The sequence below is a fragment of the Gobius niger genome, assembly GCF_951799975.1.
Source record: "Gobius niger genome assembly, chromosome: 21".
Lineage (NCBI taxonomy): Eukaryota > Metazoa > Chordata > Actinopteri > Gobiiformes > Gobiidae > Gobius > Gobius niger.
The window spans coordinates 26,672,845-26,696,825 of record NC_136872.1 but is presented as its reverse complement, the minus strand read 5'-3'; the positions used below and the strand labels follow the sequence as shown (position 1 = coordinate 26,696,825).

Below are 23,981 nucleotides of genomic sequence, written 5' to 3'. Positions count from 1 at the left end.
TGTTTGGATGTTTGGGATCCACGTGTGGCAGGAAAGGCCGTGACCGAGACGACGCTGTTTTCCATTTCACTCAAAGTCATGTTTTTGCCAAAGACTAAAATCATCCAAACTTCACAGACAGTTTGAAAAAGACTCACTTAAATTCTCTGCTAAAGGAGCAGCTCTGGAGACACTACAGGCAAAACGACATTTTTCAGTTTTCATGTTTTTGGGACAAATCTGTCTCTGAACATACAAGCTTTCACCCGGAAACAGGAAATATACCAAATCTTCACAGTAACATGTTTAAATATTGCACTGATTCAATGTTCCCCCATAGACTTATATGGGAGAACACAATTTCAAGGGTCTTTTTCTCCAAACACATGTTTCTGTCATTGTGGCGACACTATGTCCACGTCAGTCGGACCTAAAGACGTCACATTTTCCAGCCTTGGACTGAACAATATTTGGAAGGTTTTTTCAGAGGGATTTTTTATTATTTAATCCCTTAAGCCCCATTTATTGAGTTTAATGTAAAAAAAAAGGCGAAAATTACTTTAAAACTAAACAAAAAATCATAAATCCCCTGTGAAAAAGTCTTTGTGACTCATTTATCAATAAAATGACATTTGAATGTAGCTCTATCCATTATTCAGATTTCGTCGCCGAAAATATGGGAAATTTGGGGCATTTTTAGGCATAAAACACCTTGTTCTTATATGAAAATATAAAATGACAGAAAACTTCTTTATTCTTTATTCTTTATTCTTTATTAGGATCCCCATTAGCGCCACAAGTGGTTGCTCGTCTTCCTGTGGTCCTGACACAATATAAAATTACACAACAGTTAAAATAGAATCCATGAATGTTTCACATTTCATATAATCACGCAGCCTCATAGGACACATATAACACACGGTGACTCTGCTCACATGTACTGAGCTCATTGACCTTTTACTTTCAGCTTAAAGTGTGATTTACTCTTAGTATTTCTGATGTTAAAAGGAAAGGAGTTCCAGGCGTTTGCTCCTCTGTACATAACGGTTCTTCTCATTGAGTCACTTTCGGGTCTGGGAACAACCACAGAGTTTGTCGTCACTTGATGAGACACAAACCTGTGACCAAACCCGCTGAATAAGAGTTTGTTGAACAAAAAACTGGGCTGTTTGTCCATCAGAACTTTGTGCATGACCATGAGGAGACTGGCCTGTAGTTTGGTCTCCTGAGCATCTCACGGACATTAGTGTGGAAAGGACAGTGAAGCACAACTGGAGCTGCTCTGTTCTGAGCCATTTGAAGTCTCTGAAGATGCTTTTGTGGAGCATTGGACCACACTATAGGGCAGTGATGTAGGTGAGACAATACTATGCTTTGGACGACAGTTTTCACAACAGCAATGTATTGTTTTCTCACATTTATGCCAGTGATCGACAGCAAAAGCTTCACATTGATGTCTGTGAATTTAAACTTTGTCCCTTTTCACCTGCAGTGTCTCGGATTATAATAAATATCACCAATGACCAAATCACTTTTACATTTAGTCGACTTTTCTTTTGACTGAAACTAAACTGAAATATTTGTAACACACATTTAAACCCGGCTCTCTCCATTATTCACATTTCACTGCAGAAAACACTGGTGATTTTCACACCGGAAACCCCTCATGTTTACCATAGAAAAGGTGAAATCATGGACTGGACTGGGTTTAAGTGAAGGTTTACTTTTAGTCACAGAAGCTCAGTCTGAGCCAGGAGGAGGGAAGTTTACAGCATCGCTCACGTCCAGTCCATGATTTTTTCTACAATGGATGTTCCCTGGATGAACGAGAGCCTCCACAAACGACATTTCCAACACATTTGTTCTCATGTTCATGTCGGTCTCCACAGCAGGAGTTTGTAATTGATATATATTCACCTGGACACGCCCCTCAGCTCCACAGTGCTGTATTTCAAACTGATCTCTCTCTCTTCTCTCTCCTTACTTGACACATTGTGCTGAAATTTGGGGTAATAATTATAAAACTACTTTACAACCGATATTCATCCTTCAAAAAAGAGCAATAAGAACAATGTATAACGCTGGTGACCGAGACCAATCCACTGTTTATTAAAGCCAAGATTCTAAAACTTCAAGACATGATCACTTTTAAAACTGCTCAGTTAATGCACAAAGCTGAAAATAAGCAGCGACCTCTAAAAACTCAGCAGTTGATTTCTGAAAGAGAAGGAAAATATCATTTAAGGGGCTCGGATCACTTTAAACCTGCCCATGCCCGGACATCCAGGAACAGTTTGTGTGTGTCCGTTTGTGGTCCTAAAATATGGAATAAATGACACGTAGACCTCAAACCATGTCCGAATATCAGACAGTTTAAATATTGTCAAAAAGATTCAGATTAGTGCTTAAAGATATAACCTTTTTTCTGCCTCGCGACGCTTAAGAATCTTTTCTGGAATAGCCAGAGGGGAATAGTAATCATGTTTACCTGTAAACTTGAAATGTTTAAACAAGACATTTTTATGTCTGTTGCGACCAGAGTGGGCCATAAGTACTTAATCGTTTGTGGCAATATATAGGCTCTAGGTAAAGGTATGCTGCCATAATGTGATATGGGGAATTCATTCATAGCCGACAGTACACGGGAGGAAGAGTTAGCTCGGAAGGAAATCTTGACCAAATAAGGGCCTAAAGGGAATAGCCATACTGATTGGGCCGAGTCAACAAGGGGCAAAACAGGGGTAGGAAATTGAGGGCTTTTGGAGAATATAAAAGAAGGGAGCGCAAGCAGCCTAGTGGGGTTTTTGCTTCGGAGCACCTCCAGAAGAACGGAAGAGGACGCAGATCTACTAAGACTACAACGCTGTATAGCCCAAGACACGCCGAGTAGAGATTTCGACGCATTGGACTGCAGAAGTTCCTCTGCTTCAGGCGGAGACGGGACGAAAAGAGGAAGAAGGCGACCGGCCTTTCCTGAATCAAACAGCTGCATCCTCCCGCTGACACAGCGGTTGAGAGCGGGAGTGAGAGTACGCTGGTGACAGGAAATCACCCGTTTCGACCTCTCGTGCCCTGTACTCTGAAAGGAGCTCGGTGGAGACTCGCAGGAGCACTGTGAAAGGCCGTCACTCTGGCTCCGGAGTACCACCGCTAAATTGTATAAGACCACAGAAAAAGATACCCTTACGGCAGCTCACAGCGAGGAGTGAGACTAGATACTGTCGAGGCTGAGTGGAGGAGACCTCAGTGCAGACCTCAGTCGGGCTCACGAGCACGATGCGTCTAAATTGCTGTAGATTAAGCTGACATTCTCCCTCTCCCTGAAACCAACAAAAGAAGAAGTGCCATAATTCAACGTTCATTAGTCATCAAGGACTGCGAAGTTATTGATATTATCTAGTCATAGGTCCTCACTTATATTAACCTAATATAGTCAATTTATGTTGTGTTATATGTGAATCATTATTTGGCAAATGAGCTGTACTTTAACATTTTCCTGCATTAAAATAACCAAATCGTAAGTTAATCTCTCATGTCATTCTTTGGTACAAAGTCTTTTGACTGTAAAATGTTGATAGGTAGTTCCCCATTTTGCTTAGAAATAGTTCTATAGGTATTTACAGTTTTTCCACCTAAAACTTATGTCCCAGGGGCCAAAACTGGCCACTAAAAGGTATTTCTGACAACAACGAAACCGAACACACGGCAAGCTGCTAAGACTGAGGGGGTCGAGGTGAGTATCTCCGGGAGTTGGTGTCTCGACGGTGATTTCACAACGGCGGAAGCGGGGCAGACCTCACAGCAGTAGAAGTCAGACATTTTTGCCAAGCAGCTTAAAGTAGTTCTCTGAGTCTCAGAAGCGGCAAAGCCCACTGAGGCATAAAGAGACAGGACCCTTTGATTGGAGAAGCTGTTGAAATATTAGGTTTCGACACAATATCAATACAAAGAATGGATTTTCTCTAAGTATCGGTAGAAAATCTCTGACTTTTCATGTTCAGCTGTTGTAAACCTGATGTTGATGGTAGGGAGTATTCACACTGTATATGACAACTTGATTTAGATCACAGAGCTCAGATTATTGTTTTAAGGAAGCCTAAAAAGTAAATAGGAAAAGAGACTGACAGTTCTTAAAAGGGGCGGGACTAAATAAGTGTTTACTTCCCCCCCACTCCTTTCCGGACAGCCTCATTTCAAACGTGCAAAAGGTAAAATAGTTTGTACTAAGACGTAAATGTGTTGAGCTGCACGTCTGAAACTGAGCTCATCTGCCACGATCATGGCAGGTTGTGTTTTGAGTTCGTATGAGTTTGTGTTTTTATGTTTTGTTCATGGTCCGGATAAAATCTGACAATACTTACAATACAATCTCTCCTTAATGTGGCTTTAATGGACATTTGTGTGTCAGTGTTTGCGTGGTATTATCAGCGTGTCAGTGTTTGCTCTGAGTCCTAAACATCTGTCACATTTCTCTTGTATTCCTGAGCCCTGTGTCATCGATGAGAATAAAAGTGAGGATAAAAGTCTGGCTCTCACGGCCTCGGCTCCGGCTTTTACTTTCACACTTAAACCTTTACTGATAAAACCACACAAATAAACACGTCACATTTCAGAGACGGTTTAACCCTCTGTGGAATCAAACCCTTATGGCTCTGACACAGTGAAACCTCTCGACTCCCACCTGAACGGATCCCGTTTCATCCAGGCTTTCAAAAGGCTTTACCCCAATCAAAAAGCTTCTGGGGAGAAAAGCACCAAAACTGCCACAAAACATGAGAAGAAAACAAGGATGTGAACGCGACAAAAATGTGACAAAAATGTGACAAAAATGTGACAAAAAAGTGACAAAAATTCTACAAAAATGTGACAAAAATGTCAATCAATCAATCAATCAATAAATCAATCAACCTTTATTTGTATAGCGCTTTACAACAGCACCCGCTGAACCAAAGTGCTTTCCATAAGTGCAATATAATAAAAACAATTTTAGCACAAAATATTTAAGAAAATACATATACATTACACATGTGCAATTAGCAGTCAAAAGCAGCTTTAAACAAGTGTGTTTTCAGCCTAGCTTTAAACAGTGTCAGGTCAGTGATGGCTCGTAACTCGACAGGCAGAGAGTTCCAGAGCCTCGGACCAGACACTGAAAAGGAACGATCACCCACTGCTTACTTTTAGTCCTGGACCTCCAGCAGGTGTTGTCCTGCAGACCGCAGCCTCTACTAGACTGATGTGCAACAAGCAGGTCACATAAATAAGAAGGTGCAAGTCCAATAATTGATTAAAAAACAAACATTAAAAGTTTAAAATTAACCCTCGCATGTACTGGAGCCAGTGTAAGGAGTGCAGCACTGGAGTGATGTGACTGGACCGGCGAGTGTTTGTGAGCAGCCGAGCTGCAGCGTTTTGCACCAATTGCAGCCGGTTTAAAGTGCACTTGTTCACACCCACATAAAGTGCATTGCAATAGTCAATACGGGAGTTAATAAAAGCGTGCATGGCCTTCTCTAAGTCATCCTGACCGAGGAAAGGTTTAACCTTGGCCAGGAGACGGAGCTGAAAAAAGCTTGACCGAACAACAGTGTCCATCTGTTTGTAAAATTTCAGTTGGTCGTCCAACTGAACCCCTAAATTTCTAACCACTGTTTTGGTGAAAGGGGCAAGGGTTCCCAGGTCCAACACAGAGTCCATACATTTGGGTCCAAACAGAATGCACTCACTTTTACTCTCATTAAGATGAAAAAGACAAAAATTCTACAAAAATGTGACAAAAATGTGAAAAAAATTAGACCAAAAAGTGTCAAAAATTCTACAAAAATGTGACAAAAGCTCAACCAAAAAGTGACAAAAATTCTACAAAAATGTGACAAAAACTCAACCAAAAAGTGACAAAAATTCTACAAAAATGTGACAAAAACTCAACCAAAAAGTGACAAAAATTCTACAAAAATGTGACAAAAACTCAACCAAAATGTGACAAAAATTCTACAAAAATGTGACAAAAATTCAACAAAAATGTGACAAAAGCTAAAAAAAAAAAGACAAAAAAGGTGACACAAAACCACAACAACGTGAGGAAAAACCTCAGTTTTGTGGGTCTTAGCTTTCAAATGAGGCGTGACACTGGCCTGTTGTTCTGACGGGGCTCAGAGATTGTGTGTTTGTGTTGTGTCCTGTCTGCTGTGGTTGTGTTGTTGCATTGCACTCCCATAGTCTCCTAATAAAATCAAACAAAGTGTTATTTTCAACATCAATCAATCAATATCTCTTTATAAACGATTTTATTTGGACCTTTAAAAACATGGTTGTTCATCCATGATGCCAAAGCACAAACAGAAATGTGAAGAAAGTGTCCGGAGTGTGAAGATGTAAATATAAATATAATCCCATTTACAAACTCTGACTCCATTATTTAGATTTCACTGCGGAAAATATTGGTGATTTTGTCCACTTTTATACATAAAATGATCCACATTTCCTTCTGATCTCAGTGTCAGTGATCCTCAGCCTGTGCCTTAAGGGTTAAGTGTGTGGCTGTGGTGACAGAGGGCGGGGCTTGTCCTCAGGTAAAGAGCAGGTGTTTCCGCCGCAGTGTCACAAATGTGCGGCTGAAGGGGAGATGACGGGACGGTCCTGTAATCTCCAAACCGAGCAGAAACCAGGGAGAGTCGGACAGAGGAGACGCTTCAGAGCCCACACTCAGGTGAGGCTTTGGAATCAGACAGAGCTACAGTTTACAGACTCATCACTGCATCATATACACAATAACATACACCAGAGCACATTTGGTGTTTGGCCTTAAGTCAAGGTTCATTGAGTCATAATGAGTGCATTATTAGAGCTGTATCAGTGTAATGTGTGTAAATGCTTCTTATAAACAGAGCAAATATGTGTTAAAGTCAGTTAAAGGAGTGCCGTGAGGAAAGCAGTCGAGCTGAGCCGCTCCCACTGTTTCCTGTTCGTCCAGTCACAGGTAAAAATAAACACAGTGTTCACTTGAATGAATTTGACAAGACAAGGGTTAATGGAGGATGAAAACTGGTAGAATCAACAAGACTAACTTTACTTTAACCCATGAAGATACAGAGCCTCTCGAAAGTATTCATACACCTTGAACTTTTGCACATTTTGTCATGTTTACAACCCTAAACATAACGATTTTATTTTAATTTTTTTACTGAACGTTCACACACAAGTAACAGACAACTGTGAAGTGAAAGCAAAATGATACATGATTCTGTTATTGTTCAAAAAATAGAAAAGTGAAAAGTGGGGCGTGCATAAGTATTCATACAGCATGAGTGAATACTTTGTGAACCCCCTTTTTACTGCAATAACAGCATAAGTCTTTTGGGGTCTGACTCTACAAGATTTGCACATGTAGAGACTGACATTTTAGCCCATTCCTCTTTACAAAACAACTCCAGCTCTGTCACATTAGAAGGAGAGCGTTTGTGAACAGCAGTTTTCAGATTATTCCACAGATTTTCAATAGGATTTAGGTCCGGACTTTGACTGGGCCATTCTAACACATTAATATGTTTTTATTGAACCATTCCATTGTAGATTTATCTTTGTGTTTCGGGTCATTGTCCTGCTGAAGGTGAATCTCCGCCCCAGCCTCAGTTCTCTTGTGACTCCAGCAGGTTTTCCTCCAAAATGTCTCTGTATTTGGCTCCATCCATCTTCCCAACTATTCTTACAATCTCCCCAGTCCCCGCTGAGGAAAAGCAGCCCCACAGCATGATGCTCCCCCGTATATTTGACACTCAGGACCATGAGCAGTGTTAGGTTTGCTCCATACATAATGTTTTGCATTTGGGCCAAAAAGTTAAATTTTTGTCTCATCAGACCAAAGCACCTTCTTCCACATGGAGCTGTGTCCTCCATTTAAATCAAAGCTTATTCAACCTTCATCAAATGCAGTTTGGCTTCCGAAAGCATTATTCCACCGAAACAGCCGTATGCTTTCTTCTGGAAAAAATTAAATACAGCCTTGACAAGGTCGGAGCCGTGTTCCTTGACCTCAAGAAAGCATTGGACACGGTCAACCACCAGATCTTGCTCAATAAATTGTCCCATTTTAATTTCTCACCGCGCACTGTACAGTGGGTGGAATCCCATCTGAGTCAAAGAAAACAATATGTTAAAGTGCAAAATTCTATTTCAACAACTCGTAATAATGGACTAGGGCTACCTCAAGGTTCAGCCTTATCACCTTTATTATTCAGCCTTTACATAAATGATTTCCCTGAAAGTTGCCCTCCCAATGTACAGTGCCAGATGTATGCAGATGACGCAATCATCTATGTCCACTCAAAAACTAAACATCAAGCAGCTCAAGAACTGTCGTCAGCAGAAGGTTTCAGAGCAGCTGCAAAAGTCACAACTTGTCCTCAACGTGTCAAAAACAGTCAGCATGTTTTTTTCAAAAAATGTTTCTGCTGAAGATACAAATCCTCCTGTATTGATACAGGGATCCCGCATTGAATCAGTTCATGAATTTAAATATTTAGGTGTAATTGTAGATGCAAAACTTTCATTTAAACAAGAAGTGAAAAAAAGCAGTGAACAAAATAAAATTTAACTTGTCAGATTTTAGATGTATTAGAGAAAACCTAACACTTGAATCAGCTAAACTTTATTTCAAGGCCATGATTGTTTCACACATGATGTACTGTATGACGAGTCGGGTGCTTGCAGGCAAGACCACTCTGAAACCTATCGAGACGACGTACAAGCAAGCGCTCAAGGTCTTGGATAGAAAGCCAAAGACATCATTGTAAAATCCTGAAAAAGTATGAGATATTGAGCTGGGAAAACCTCATCAAATATGTGGACTCCATTCTTGTGTATAAAACCTTCAAAGGACTAGCCCCACCCCCATTACAAGAATTTATTCAAAAGAATCACAACAGATCAACAAGAGCAAGTTCCAGAGGTGACTGTACAATTCCTTTCAGAAAAAGTGCCTTTGGACAAGCAGTGTTCTCCTTCCGAGCCTCTTAAACTTGGAACACTAAACCACCGAGCATAAAAGAGATGCCGACAATTAGCTCGTTCACCAAACATCTCACGTCATGGCTATTGAACAATCAAAACTGCCCACACAACCTGGCATAAGCTGAAAACTGCCCACACAACCTGGCATAAACTGAACTCTGGCAAAGAAATGTTTATGTGTTTTAACATTGGACATTGTACAGTATTTGATATGTAGTATGAGAGTGTATGTTAGGTAGAAGTGACCTTTTATTGTCATTTTTAGGAGACTGGGCTGGTTGCAGGGTGGGGGTCGGTGTGGGTACGGGAATGAGGGTGGATGCGGGTGGAAAGTGTGTGGGTATGGGAAGGCGGGTGGATGCGGGTGGAAAGTGTGTGGGTATGGGAAGGCGGGTGGAAAGTGTGTGGGTATGGGAAGGCGGGTGGAAAGTGTGTGGGTATGGGAAGGCGGGTGGAAAGTGTGTGGGTATGGGAAGGTGGGTGTGTGTAGATGTAAAGTGTGTGTGTTTTAGAAGGTTTAGGGCTGTGTGAGTGAGTGCAGGGGTGAATGTGCAGAACAAGTGTTAAGGACTGATTGATGCTTTGCAGAGTGAGTGGTGTAGCCGGGCCTGGTCCGGTTGGGGACAGAGGATGGAAATTAGCTTGAGCTATAATCCTGCATTTTAAGCATACTGTACTTTGTGTAAATGCATTGTCCCTTTTAAATAAATAAATACAAAAATATATATATATATATGACTTCTAGCAAACTTCAAACAGGATTTCTTATGGCCTCCTTTCAATAATGTCTTTCTTCTTCCACTCGTCCATGAAGGCCAGATTTGTGTTGATACGACTTATAGTTGTCCCATGTACAGATTCCCCCAGCTCAGCGGCAGGACTTCACAGCTCCTCCAGAGTTATCTTGGGGCACTTGGTTGTATTTCTCACCAGTGTCTCCTTGTTCAGTTTGTTAGTTTACGTGAACAGCCGTGTCTTGGTAAATCTGCAGTGGTGCTTTACTCTTTCCATTTCTGAATGATGGATTGAACAGTTGCTCCGGGAGATGTTTAAATCTTGGGAAATCTTTGTATAACTTAAAGGAACAGGCCACCGTTTTTACATACTGAGATATGCTCTTACCTAGCCTTAGCCGTGTTAATATATCCCCGTCTGGTCTTTGTCCGTGCGCTCACACATACGCAGCCTCTCCCACATATCATATAGCTCCAAAAAAGCTCACGATAGAAGCTACCAAGCTCTTCCACGTGTTCCCTATTTAAATAAAGTTACGTGAAGTGTTTTCATGCGAAGTATATTTACACAGAAATGTAACGTGACGATTTTATAAGCAGATAAAAAGGGGGACTATATTGTGAGGCGTAATGATACGAGGAGCAAAACGTCCGCGCAGTAACTCCTAAAGACTTCCCCGCTCACTTCCGTCAATAGAAGCTGCGTGACTTGTACAGAGCCTTTTACAACAAGCAGAAAATATATTTTGGGAAAGTGCTGTGCATTCCTACCTCATGGTCGAGGTCCTGAGTCCTGTGTCGTCGTCCGGGGTGAGTTGGAAATCTGTGAAACATTACTACACTATATACTTTCTGCTTGTTATCACAGCCCGGCACGATGCACGTAAAAGGCATTGTTCACAAGTTATCCACGCTTCAACTGTTCTCTGCTGCTCTACAAGTCACGCAGCTTCTATTGACGGAAGTGAGCGGGGAAGTCTTTAGGAGTTACTGCGCGGACGTTGTGCTCCTCGTATCATTACGCCTCACAATATAGTTCCCTTTTTATCTGCTTATAAAATCGACATGCTACATTTCTGTGTAAATATACTTCGCATGAAAACACTTCACGTAACTTTATTTAAATAGGGAACACGTGGAAGAGCTTGGTAGCTTCTATCGTGAGCTTTTTTGGAGCTATGTGACATGTGGGAGAGGCTGCGTATGTGTGAGCGCACGGACAAAGACCAGACGGGGATATATTAACTTGACTAAGGTTAGGTAAGAACATATCTCAGTATGTAAAAACGGTGGCCTATTCCTTTAAGGCTGCTTTAAACTTCTCCACAGCTTTATCCCTGACCTCTCTGGTGCTCCTTGGCCTTCATGATGTTGTTTAGTGACCAATACACTCTGACCACAGCTCTGAGGGCCTGAAAGAACAGCTGAAATTATACTGAGAGTAGATTACACACAGGTGGCCTTTATTTAACCGTCAAGGCAATTTAATGCACTCAGAAAATGCTGTATGATACTTATGCACGCCCCACTTTTCACTTTTATATTTTTTGAAAAATAACAGAATCATGTATCATTTTGCTTTCACTTCACAGTTGTCTGTTACTTGTGTGTGAACGTTCAGTAAAAAAATCAAAATAAAATCTTTATGTTTTGGGTTGTAAACATTACAAAATATGCAAAAGTCCAAGGTGTATGAATACTAACGAGAGGCACTGTAAATATAATCCCATTTACAAACTCTGACTCCATTATTTAGATTTCACTGCTGAAAATATTGGTGATTTTGTCCACTTTTATACATAAAATGACCCACATTTCCTTCTGATCTCAGTGTCAGTGATCCTCAGCCTGTGCCTTAAGGGTTAAGTGTGTGGCTGTGGTGACAGAGGGCGGGGCTTGTCCTCAGGTAAAGAGCAGGTGTTTCCGCCGCAGTGTCACAAATGTGCGGCTGAAGGGGAGATGACGGGACGGTCCTGTAATCTCCAAACCGAGCAGAAACCAGGGAGAGTCGGACAGAGGAGACGCTTCAGAGCCCACACTCAGGTGAGGCTTTGGAATCAGACAGAGCTACAGTTTACAGACTCATCACTGCATCATATACACAATAACATACACCAGAGCACATTTGGTGTTTGGCCTTAAGTCAAGGTTCACTGAGTCATAATGAGTGCATTATTAGAGCTGTATCAGTGTAATGTGTGTAAATGCTTCTTATAAACAGAGCAAATACGTGTCTGAACCTGTGAGGAGGCAAAGTGCGTGTGAAGGAGTGTGATGAGGAATGTAGTCGAGCTGAACTGCTGAGCCGCTCCCACTGTTTCCTGTTCGTCCAGTCACAGGTAAAAATAAACTCAGCGTTCACATGATGAGGTTTATCTCTGTGTTAAAGGCTCTGATTCTCCCCCAGGACGAGACTCGGGGGAAATGGCAGAAGGAAAAGCAAAGCCTCCAGAGGGCAGCACTGAGCCACAGCTCTGTGGGACAAAGTGAGTTCAGTCGTTCATTCTTAACCTCCTTCAAAGACAAATGTGTTTTTAGACAAAGCAGAAACAGATTATTTTCTCTCCACAGATCTACAGCTTCAGTGTCCGCTCTGTCCATGAACAGTGACAGGTCTAAAGACTTTAATCCAAACAGTCCTGAACCTGCTCCAGATGAGTCGCCTCCTGGTCAGTTGTCCGACACTAGAGCTGTAATCGATGCCGCTCTGCTCCGTGTTCGCCTTCGCCCACACACAGGGTCCACCTCCCGGTAAGATCCCCATGATGTGCACAGAGACCTCGGCCTCTTTGCCGTTAGCGTTAGCTGGTTAGCATTAGCTGGTTAGCATCGGCCTCTTGCTTTAAGTAAAGCACAAGTCGCTCAGCCACTGTGTTTACATCTAATGGAAACAGCTGGATTATCAGCAGTTATATAAACTCTAGGGGAGAGTGGGGGAAGATGAGACACTTTTTGGTGGTTATTGTGTAAAATCAGTATAATATAAATATAAGTAGTTTCTATTTACACACAGTTTGGGACGTTTTCTAGTTGTTTGCATCTTCAAAAATCGTCTCATTTTACCCCAGGAGTGGGTGAAGTTGAACGAGGTCTTGGGGTAAATTGAACCACCAGATTTAAAGGCGAAATTTACACGAAACATCAGAAAATCTTATTCTTCACATTTTAATAACGGCTGTCAAAATGAAAGCATTAACTCACGATTAAACTCACAAACACCTCCTGTTTCTGACACACACATGACCTGTAAGACAAAGCTCTTGAAGTAACTACATAAGCCAGAGGTCTCCAACCTTTTGACATTTTGCATTTAGCAAAAGCGAAGGAGAGATACTAATGTATCAGGGTCTAATGAGTCTAAGAGTCTAATGATGCTATTTCAATGAAAATAACTTTAGTTTTGTCCTTTATGAACGTAAAAGTGCGCAGATTCTGTTCAAAATCTTCAGCACTAAAGATAATGTCTCCCAAATGTGACTAATCCAGGGATGTAGAAATGTTAAAGCCTTGGACGAGCGAGATCCTTGTTATCAGCTGTTGGGTTTTTCCCGCAAAATTATAAAACTGTGAATATTTGGTTAATGAAATGCGAGCTGCTTTACATCTCAAAGTTTAATCAATCGAAGTTTATTTACATAGCACTTCACAGCAACACCAGGAGGACCAAAGTGCTTCACAGAAAGATAAAACACCTTTAAAAACACCAAAAAATTACAACCTAGACACAATTCAGTGCTCTAAGTATTAAAAGCAAGTTTGAAGAGATGAGTCTTTAATCTGGATTTAAAAAGGGACAGGTCCGTGAGAACACGCAGACTGAGGGCAAGCTGTTCCACAGTTTAGGCGCGGCAACAACAAAGGAACGATCACCTCACTGTTTGTACCGGGACCTGGGCACGTCCAGAACCATCTGATCGGCAGACCGGAGAATCTGCTGGGGCGATGTACGGTCAACAACTCAGTCAGATATAACGGAGCGAGACCATGGAGGGCTTTAAAAACAAGCGTTAACATTTTAAAGGTCCTATATCCTGCAAAATCGACTTTTTTGGTTTGTGGCTTCATTCACGCAGCTCTCAGTAATCCTCCTCCTGCTCTCTGAGGCTCCGCCCTCTCCTGGTGAACGTGTGTCGTAACAGCGGAACGGAAGTGCTCGACGTCTGTAATGTAATGTCTTAATTCTATGCTTACGGCCTGAATTTAATTTGTAAAACAGCTTTTTCATTATTTCTGTCGTAAGAGAGAAACAAAGAGAAAAAAAATAAAATAAAAAAAAATAAAAAGGATGTGCCTGAGGGGCTTCCAGGTCAGCTGTGGCCAAAACAAACCCTGAGCGTCTGAACAGATCAGTCATGTTTGCGCTGCAGCTGAAGATGGAGCTCGTTATAACTGGACACACCTGTGTTCTATTCTTAACTAAAGATAATGTCACGGAGAAAAAGAAGCGCGTTTGGCTACGGAGTTTATTCAACCCTTTTCAAGAAGAGGCCACTCTCTCAGAAGTTGTTTTTTTCTCCGGGATTCAGCGACTTTCACCAAAATATTGTTTTTCTGTGACTGTCTCTGATGGATGTTTGTGAACCTTCACCTGAACCAAAGTGGATTAACTTTTATAACCAACACGAGTCCCATAATGTAAACAGCGATGGACCAGAGGGTGAGTCAGTCCAAACGCGGGTTAGCTTGTGTGTTAGCATGTTAGCTTGTGTGTTAGCCATTTATGAAGCTGTGTTGCAGATGTCAACTCCGTATAACTGCATCGTGAAGCAATTTCACTTATTGCTGTTTATTTATATTACGGTAAAGTTGTATGTGCGGAGAGAGGGGGCGGACTTAAAACACTTATATTTATCACATAAATGAGTGCTCCATAGTGGTAGAGGTACAATATATCATATAAATGCTTATACTTAACTTTGGAAGGGCTAAAATAGCAGGATATAGATCCTTTAAAATCAATCCGAAAACAAACCGGGAGCCAGTGCAGGGAGGAGAGGACGGGAGTGATGTGGCTGTGTCTGGATGAACCGGTGAGAAGACGGGCTGCTGCTTCTGCACTAACTGTAACCGGTGGAGTGACGAGTGTGGGAGGCCAGAGTCGAGAGCGTTGCAATAGTCCAACCAAGAACTGATAAACACGTGGGTCGCCTTCTCAAGGTCTTGGCGCGAGAGAAAAGGCTTCACCTTGGTCAAAAGCCGCAGCTGGAGTGTTTTATGTGTTTTATGTCGGTTAAGTATTTATAATTAATATAATTATTAAATTCAGATTGAGGAGGAACAATGCGGTTTTCGTCCTGGTCGTGGCTCACTGGACCAGCTCTTTACGCTCCGTCGGGGAGTTCGCCCAACCAGTCCAGATGTATTGTGTGGATCTGGAGAAAGCGTTCGACCGGGGCCCTCGTGGTGCCCTGTGGGGGGTGCTCCGGGAGTATGGGGTCCAGGGCCCTCGTGGTGCCCTGTGGGGGGTGCTCCGGGAGTATGGGGTCCGGGGCCCTCATGGTGCCCTGTGGGGGGTGCTCCGGGAGTATGTGGTCCGGGGCCCTCTGCTAAGGGCTGTAAGGAGCAGTAAGTCAGACCTGTTCCCGGTGCGTGTTGGTCTCCTCAGGGCTGTCCTTTGTCACCGGTTCTGTTCATTACCACCGGAGGGCGTCCGGTTTGGGAGCCTCAGGATCTCTGCTGTTTGCAGATGATGTTGTTCTGTTGGACCTTCAGCTGCTCTGGGGCGGTTTGCAGCCGAGTGTTAGCCAGCAGTTCACGATTCCCAACATCATCATTTCTTTCGGCGGACGCCAACTTCATGGATAAGAAAGCACAAGGGTGGAGCCGACTAATCTTCCTCGACCTCTGGGACAAAACAGCCCCCACACCGACCTCCGAAGCGTCCACCACAAACTGAAGCAGGATGTGGCTGCAAAAGGACTGGAGCTGTGGTGAAGCGTCTCTGCAACTTGAAGGCGTGATCAGCCTGGGGTGTCCACTGAAACTTAGTGTTGACAGAAGTGAGGGCATGCAGAGGGGCAACAACGGTACTAACGTTTCTAGTGAATTTCCTTTAGAAATTTGCAAAACCAAGGAAGCATTGCACTTGCTTGCGAGACTCAGATGTGGGTCAATCAGAAACTGCCTGGATCTTCACGGGCTCCATCTTGATCTGCTCCTCTGCAATGATGTAGCCCAGAAATGACAAGGACTGTACATGGAAGTCACATTTCTCAGCTTTGACGAAAAGTTCACCAGAGACTGAAAAACAGCCAGAGCATTAGTTAACCCAAAAGGCATTACTAAGTACTCATGAAGTCCTGTGGGAGTGTTCAAGGCGGTTTCCCACTCATCCCCTTCCCTTATCCTGACGAAATGGTAAGAAGACCGGAATGCGTTGCTCAGATTTCTTTTATTAACGTGGTCAAAAACAAGGAATGATGACAAAGATTTTCCACAAGATCTGCACAAGGACAAAGACCAAAAAACAGAGCAGTCAAAAACTTAACAAACACACAAGAATAAAATGACGCGCACAAGGACGAAGACAATCCGACAAGAGTGCAGATTTCACTTCTATGGCTGTAGAATTTTCTTTTTTTATCCACAGAAGCAGATCTACAGCCTCAGTGTCCGCTCTGTCCATGAAGAGTGACTGGTCTAAAGAGCATAATCCAAACTTCAGTCCTGAACCTGCTCCATTCTCACGGTAAGAACTGACCTGAACACAGAGTCTCAGCAGCTAAACTGTGCTTAATATTTGTGTAGAGTCAGTTTGTGATTGTAACAAATGTAATATTATAGACGTGCTCAGTGCAATTTTGTCTGAGACACAGTTGCCAATTTCGACAAAGTACGTCCTGTCCTCGAGGTAGGACTTAAACCAGTTTAAAGCAGTACCAGAGATTCCCACCCAGTTTTCTAACCTGTGAAGTAAGATCTCGTGGTCCACTGTGTCAAAGGCAGCGCTCAGGTCCAACAGAACTAAAACTGAGACCTTACCTGCGTTGGTCTTCATGCGGATATCATTTGTCACCTTGATCAGAGCTGTCTCAGTGCTGTGGTGGGGCCTAAAGCCTGACTGGAAAGTATCAAACACATTGTTAGACAGGAGAAAGTAAGTGAGCTGCTGATATACTACTTTCTCCAGGACTTTTCCTAAGAATGGCAGGTTTGATATGGGCCGGTAGTTGTTTAATACCTTGGCATCAAGACTGTTCTACTTTAAAAGAGGTTTAATGACTGCAGTTAAAAGTACAAGAGTGCAGCTTTCACTTCTATGGCTGTAGAATTTTATTATGTTTTATCCACATAAGCAGATCCACAGCCTCAGTGTCGGCTCTGTCCATGAAGAGTGACAAGTCTAAAGGTCTCCCTCCAGACTTCAGTCCTGAACCTGCTCCAGACTCACAGTAAGAACTGACCTGAACACAGAGTCTCAGCAGCTAAACTGTGCTTTATATTTGTGATTGTAACTTGTGAGATGTTAAAGACGTGCTCAGTGCTGTGTGTTTGTGTCACAGAGAAACAGAGTCAGAGCAGGACGCCTGGCCTCAGTGTGGAGACACAGGCAACAGTCCTGATCAGGGGGTTCAAGGCCCTGCACCAGGTGAGTCTGCTCAGTCTGAGACTCATCAACCACAGCAGGGAATAAGAGACCTGTTCATCAACATTAACAGGTGTCTCCTCCTCTGTGTCCAGGTGAAGGTCTCCACAAGGTTCTGAAGGAGCATAAGCAGAGCCTGAGCAGCAGATGTGAGAGTGTGACAGAGGGAAGTGAAGAATCAGGAGATAGAACTCTTCTGAACAGCATCTTCACTGAGCTGTACATCACAGAGGGCCTCAGTGAAGAGGCCAGAGCCCAACCTGAGGAGAGGAGTCTGGAGACACAGTCCAAGAAGAAGCAGGTCCAGGAGATCACAATCAGGTGCCAGGAAATCTTTAAAGCTCTGCCCCCTGAGCAGCAGCAGGGGACGCTGCAGCAGGGCTCCATCAGAGCCGTGCTGACTGTGGGCGTGGCTGGAGTGGGGAAGACCTTCTCAGTCCTGAAGTTCTGTCTGGACTGGGCCCAGGGCTCAGAGAACCAGGAGCTGCAGCTGGTGGTGCCACTGTCCTTCAGAGAGATGAACCTGGTCAGAAGGGGGCGCTACAGTCTGATGGAGCTGATCCAAGTGTTCCATCCAGCGCTGGATCCACAGGTCACTCTCATTTAGAGAAAGCTTTACCTTTCACATCATATATTTCAAAGTCTCAAACACTTTTGAAATGACTCCTGTCTCTCAGGGCGTTTGTTAGTTCAGTCTGTGTTCACATTCACTGTAAACCCTGCAGTCCCTCACACTGGAGCTCCACCACTCACTGGTTTAAAGTGAGGGTTGAAGGAAAGTGGTGTAAAGTCATGGATGTTAAATGTTGTGTTTCTCTGCCCCACAGACGCTCACAGCCCACACTCTGTCCGTCTGTAAACTCCTGTTCATCTTTGACGGCCTCGACGAGAGCAGACTGTCTCTGGACTTCAGCTGTGAGCTCATCTCTGAGGTCACACAGAGGTCAGAGGTGGGCGTACTGTTGGTGAACCTCATCAGAGGCGCTCTGCTTCCTCACGCCCTTATATGGATCACCTCCCGCCCAGCGGCGGCCCATCAGATCCCAGCGCGGTGCGTGCACAGGGTCACGGAGGTCAGGGGCTTCATCACTGACCCACAGAAGGAGCAGTACTTCAGGAAGAGGTTCTCAGATGAACAGCAGCTTCAAACAGTCCTGTCCCACCTCAGAACCTCCCGCAGCCTCCACAACATGAGCCAGATCCCAGTCTTCTGCTGGATCACCTCCACAGTCCTGGACCACGTGTTGAGAAGCCATCAGAGCGGACCACTGCCCCAGACCCTCACAGACATGTACGCACACTTCCTGTTGGTGCAGACGCACAGGAAGAGGAAGTACAAACAGACACAAACAGAGGTCAGGTCTGAGACCTGGGGGCTGACAGAGGCCGACACAGAGCTGCTCCTGAAGCTGGGGAGACTGGCCTTTAAGCATCTGCAGACAGGAAACATCATGTTCTACCAAGAAGACCTGGAGCAGGTGGGTCTGGACCTGAGCGAGGCCTCGGTCTACTCCGGACTCTGCACTGAGATCTTCAAACGAGAGAGTGTCTTCAACCAGTCAGTCTACTGCTTCATCCACCTGAGCGTGCAGGAGTTTCTGGCAGCCGTTTACCTTCACCACTGCTTTAAGAACAACCAGGAGGTGGTCAGGAAGTTTCTTTATGGAAGTGAAGGAACCGTCCCAGACTTCAGTCCAAATGAATTCCTCAGAGAAGCTCTTGAAAAGTCCCTGCAGAGTCCAAACGGCCACCTGGACCTGTTTGTGCGGTTCCTTCATGGCCTCAGTCTGGAGTCCAACCACAGACTTTTAGGAGCTCTGCTGAGTCCAATCCACCAATCAGAAATCACAGAAGTCATTAAGAACCTTAAAGAGATGAACACAGAGAAAGTCTCTCCCGACAGAAGCATCAACATCTTCCACTGTCTGATGGAGCTGAAGGACCAGTCTGTGCAGCAGCAGATCCAGGACTTCCTGAAGTCTGGAGGTGGATCTAAGGAGAAACTGTCTGAGATCCAGTGCTCGGCTCTGGCCTACATGCTGCAGATGTCAGAGCAGGTCCTGGAGGAGCTGGACCTAAACAAATACAACACGTTTCTCCAGGGTAAACAGAGACTGATCCCAGCGGTGAGGAACTGCAGGAAGGCTGTGTGAGTCCTCAGTCACAGACAGAAGCTTCACAGACCTGTTAGAATCACTCACATGTCGCTCTAACATCTGTTACAGGTTATTTCAGTGTGAACTCTCAGATCTTCACTGTGAAGTGGTGGCGTCAGCGCTGAGCTCCAGCCCCTCCCATCTCAGAGACTTGAATCTGAGCCGTAATAACTTGAGTGACTCCTCAGTGTCTGTGCTTTTTGCTGCTTTGAAGAGTCCTCACTGTCAGCTCTCCTCTCTCAGGTCAGTGCAGGTCTGAGGACATCAGTGTCAGGTCTGTGACGGCTCGTCCATCCTCCACTCTTCTCATCCTTTAATCACTGAGTGATGTGATGTAACCGTTCTCTTAGAGTGAAGTAAAGTGTAGGAGATCATGTCTGAAAAACTACAGCATTTACCCCCGACCTCTGAGTCCTGCTCCAAACCAGAGTCTCAGATGTTCAGCTGTAGCTACAGAAACTCCTCTGACTTTACTCTGGACTTAATCACTTCATTTATTCTTTATTCAGATTGAGGAACTGTGGTTTGTCAGAGATCAGCTGTTCCTCTCTGGCCTCAGCTCTGAAGTCCAACCCCTCACATCTCACTGAGCTGGAGCTGTGTAATAACAGACTGTCTGAGTCAGGAGTGTCTCATCTGTGTGGATTTCTGCAAAGCTCAGACTGTCGCCTAATGATTCTCAGGTCAGTTCACTGTCTCTGTGTCAGGGCTCAAGACAAAAATAATTAATTTCCAGAAGAATAAAAACTTAGAAGTTTTATCCATAGACTTTTCGAAAATATCAACACATTGAGTGCCAAAAAGAAAAAAACTTGTTTTTGCATTTTTTAATTAAAAAAACGAGACAGTCTTAGCCTGGCCTGAGTCAGACTGATCCTCATGTTCACAGATTCATGGGGGAAACAGTCTGGAATCGTGTGATTTGAATCTCGCTGACTCCGGCAAAACCAAGACGAGCCAATCAGAGCGCGGGAGCTCTGTGTGTCGTCTTCTGTGCTAGGATTTACCATCAAACTCCTCCGGCCGTGACCAAAACAGTGAAGATGGCGACACAACAGTTCATTGTGTGTTTTCTAAGCCCCGCCCAGCGGCCCCGCCCAGCGGCCCCGCCCAGCGGCCCTGCCCAGTGGCCCCGCCCAGCGGTCCTGCAGCAGCTCAGTGTCAGACAGAGGAGGGAGAGCAGAGGGATCTTCTGCACAGAACATCTCACCTTGTGCTTCAGATGCCGACAGTTTATGATCTAAACATAAACCTTGTGTCAGACGCGAGCGCTGTTTACTGCGAGTCACCACCGCGTCCTCGGCAACGTGTTTTTGTAACAATATTTCAGCTCCATGTTCTCTTCAAACAACGTGAAACTCAGGCAGAGACATTCTCAATAGTCCATGTTCTTTTCTTGAAGAGTGAAGAGTGAAATGAGGGAGACAGATCCATCCATCCATCCATTTTCTTCCGCTTTATCCGGGGCCGGGTCGCGGGGGCAGCAGTCTCAGCAGAGATGCCCAAACTTCCCGGTCCACACACACCTCCTCCAGCTGTTCTGACCCCGAGGCGACACCAGGCCAGCTCGGAGAAATAGTCCCACCACCGTGTCCTGGGTCTTCCACGAGGCCTTGTCCCACTAGGACATGCCTGGAACAGCTCCCGCGGAAGGCGACCAGGAGGCATCCGGAACAGATGCCCGAGCCACCTCAGCTGGCTCCTTTCGACGTGAAGGAGCAGCGACTCTACTCCGAGCTCCTCTCAGGTAACTGAGCTCCTCACCCGATCTCGGAGGGTGCGCCCAGCCACCCTGCGAAGGAAACTCATTTCGGCCGCTTGTATTCGCGATCCTGTCTTTTCGGTCATGACCCAAATCTCATGACCATAGGTGAGGGTGGGAACGTAGATCGATCGGTAAATCGAGAGCTTTGCCCCGACTCAGCTCCCTCTTCACCACGACAGACCGATACAGCGACCGCATCACTGCTGACGCCGCACCAATCCGTCTGTCCATCTCACGCTCCATCCGTCCTTCACTCGTGAACAAGACCCCGAGATACTTGAACTCCTCCACTTGAGGTAAGGACTCCCCACCGACCTGTAGAGGGGAAGCCACCTTTTTCCTGTGGAGAACCATGGCCTCAGATTTGGAGGTGCTGATCCCCATCCCGGCCGCTACACACTCGGCTGCAAACCGCCCCAGAGCAGCTGAAGGTCCTGGTTCGTTGGAGCCATCAGAACAACATCATCCGCAAACAGCAGAGATGAGATCCTGAGGCTCCCAAACCGGACACCCTCCGGCCCCTGGCTGCGCCGAGAAATTCTGTCCATAAAAGTAATGAACAGAACCGGTGACAAAGGGCAGCCCTGGCGGAGACCAACACGCACCGGGAACAGGTCTGACTTACTGCCGGCAATGAACCAAGCTCCTGCTGCTCATACAGGGAACGGACAGCCCTTAGCAGAGGGCCGAGGACCCCATACTCCCGGAGCACCCCCCACAGGGCACCACGAGGGACGCGGTCGAACGCTTTCTCCAAGTCCACAAAACACATGTGGACTGGTTGGGCAAACTCCCACGAAATCTCGAGCACCCGATGAAGGGTGTAGAGCTGGTCCAGTGTGCCACGACCAGGACGAAAAACACATTGTTCCTCCTGGATCCGAGGTTCGACTATCGGCCGGATCCTCCTCTCCAGCACGATGGAGTAGACCTTACCGGGGAGGCTAAGGAGGGTGATTCCTCTGTAATTGGAACACACCCTCCGATCCCCCTTTTTAAAGAGAGGGACCACCACCCCGGTCTGCCAATCCAGGGGCACTGTCCCCGACCGCCACGCGATGTTGCAGAGACGTGTCAGCCAAGACAGTCCTACAACATCCAGAGACTTAAGGTACTCAGGGCGAATCTCATCCACCCCCGGAGCCACCGAGGAGCTTTCTCACCACCTCGGTGACTTCAGCCCCGGTGATGGACAGGCCCACCCCCGAGTCCCCAGCCTCTGCTTCCTCATTGGAAGACGTGACGACGGGATTGAGGAAGTCCTCGAAGTCCTCCTTCCACCGCCCGACGACATCCCCAGTCGAGGTCAGCAGCCTCCCACCCGCACTGTAAACAGTGTTGGTGAAGCACTGCTTCCCCCTCCTGAGGCGCCGGACGGTTTGCCAGAATATCCTCGAGGCCGACCGATAGTCTTCCTCCATGGCCTCCCCGAACTCCTCCCAGACCCGAGTTTTTGCCTCTGTGACCGCACGAGCTGCAGCACGCTTGGCCTGCCGGTACCTCTCAGCTGCCTCAGGAGTCCCACAAGCCAACAAGGCCAGGTAGGACTCCTTCTTCAGCTTGACGGCATCCCTTACTTCCGGGCGCCACCACCGGGTTCGGGGATTGCCGCCGCGACAGGCACCAGAGACCTTACGGCCACAACTACGAGCAGCCGCATCGACAATGGAGGAGGAGAACAGAGTCCACTCTGACTCCATGTCCCCAGCCTCCCCCGGAATCTGGGTGAAGCTCTTCCGGAGGTGGGAGTTGAAGACCCCACTGACAGAGGGATCCGCCAGACGTTCCCAGCAGACCCTCACAACACGCTTGGGCCTGCCAGGTCTGACCGGCTTCCTCCCCTGCTAGCGGATCCAGCTCACCACCAGGTGGTGATCGGTTGACAGCTCCGCCCCTCTCTGCACCCGAGTGTCCGAGACACGAGGCCGGAGGTCAGACGACACAACTACAAAGTCGATCATCGACCTCCTGCCTAGGGTGTCCTGGTGCCACGTGCACTTATGGACACCCTTGTGCTTGAACATGGTGTTCGTTATGGACAAACCGTGACGAGCACAGAAGTCCAATAACAGAACACCACTCGGGTTCAGATCGGGGAGGCCGTTCCTCCCAATCACTCCCTCCCAGGTCTCACTGTCGTTACCCACGTGGACGTTGAAGTCCCCCAGCAGAACAATGGAGTCCCCAGTCGGAGCACTATCTAGTACCCCTCCCAGGGACTCCAAGAAGGCCGGGTACTCTGCACCGATGTTGGGCCCGTAAGCCGAGACAACGGTGAGAGACCTGTCCCTGTCCCCGACCCTCTCGTCCACCGGGGTGAACTCCAACACGTGACGGCTGAGCTGGGGGGATATGAGCAAACCCACCCCAGCCCGCCGCCTCTCCCCGCGGGCAACTCCAGAAAAATGGAGAGTCCAGCCTCTCTCCAGGAGTTGGGATCCGGAACCCAAGCTGTGCGTGGAGGTGAGCCCGACTATTTCTCGCCGGTATCTCTCAACCTCTCGCACAAGCTCAGGCTCCTCCCCCCCAGTGAGGTGACGTTCCATGTCCCGAACGCCAGAAGCTGCGCATGTGGACCAGGTCGTCGAGGCACCCAGTCCTCTCCGCACAATATTTGATCAAACTAGCCTCTGTTTAGCTTAGGATTTCTCAGGAACCGAGACACGTAGAATGAAAGTGTTTCCACCTCCTGAGAGCTGAGAGTCTCAGCTTTCAAACGAGCCACAGCCTGTGTCCATAACTATAACACAGAA

At 45.9% G+C, this 23,981-nt stretch overlaps 1 protein-coding gene across 1 annotated transcript in view; it reads left to right on the top strand.

The window, feature by feature from the left end:
* LOC306981091 (NACHT, LRR and PYD domains-containing protein 3-like) overlaps positions 1–23,981 on the top strand; it is a gene marked incomplete at both ends in the record, with an annotated part of 491,281 nt that overhangs the window by 306,788 nt on the left and 160,512 nt on the right. Inside the window, one exon of the mRNA XM_079580641.1 lies at positions 19,973–20,146. Within this exon, the coding sequence (XP_079436767.1) occupies positions 19,973–20,146 (174 nt within the window). The remainder of the gene's footprint in view (positions 1–19,972; positions 20,147–23,981) is intronic.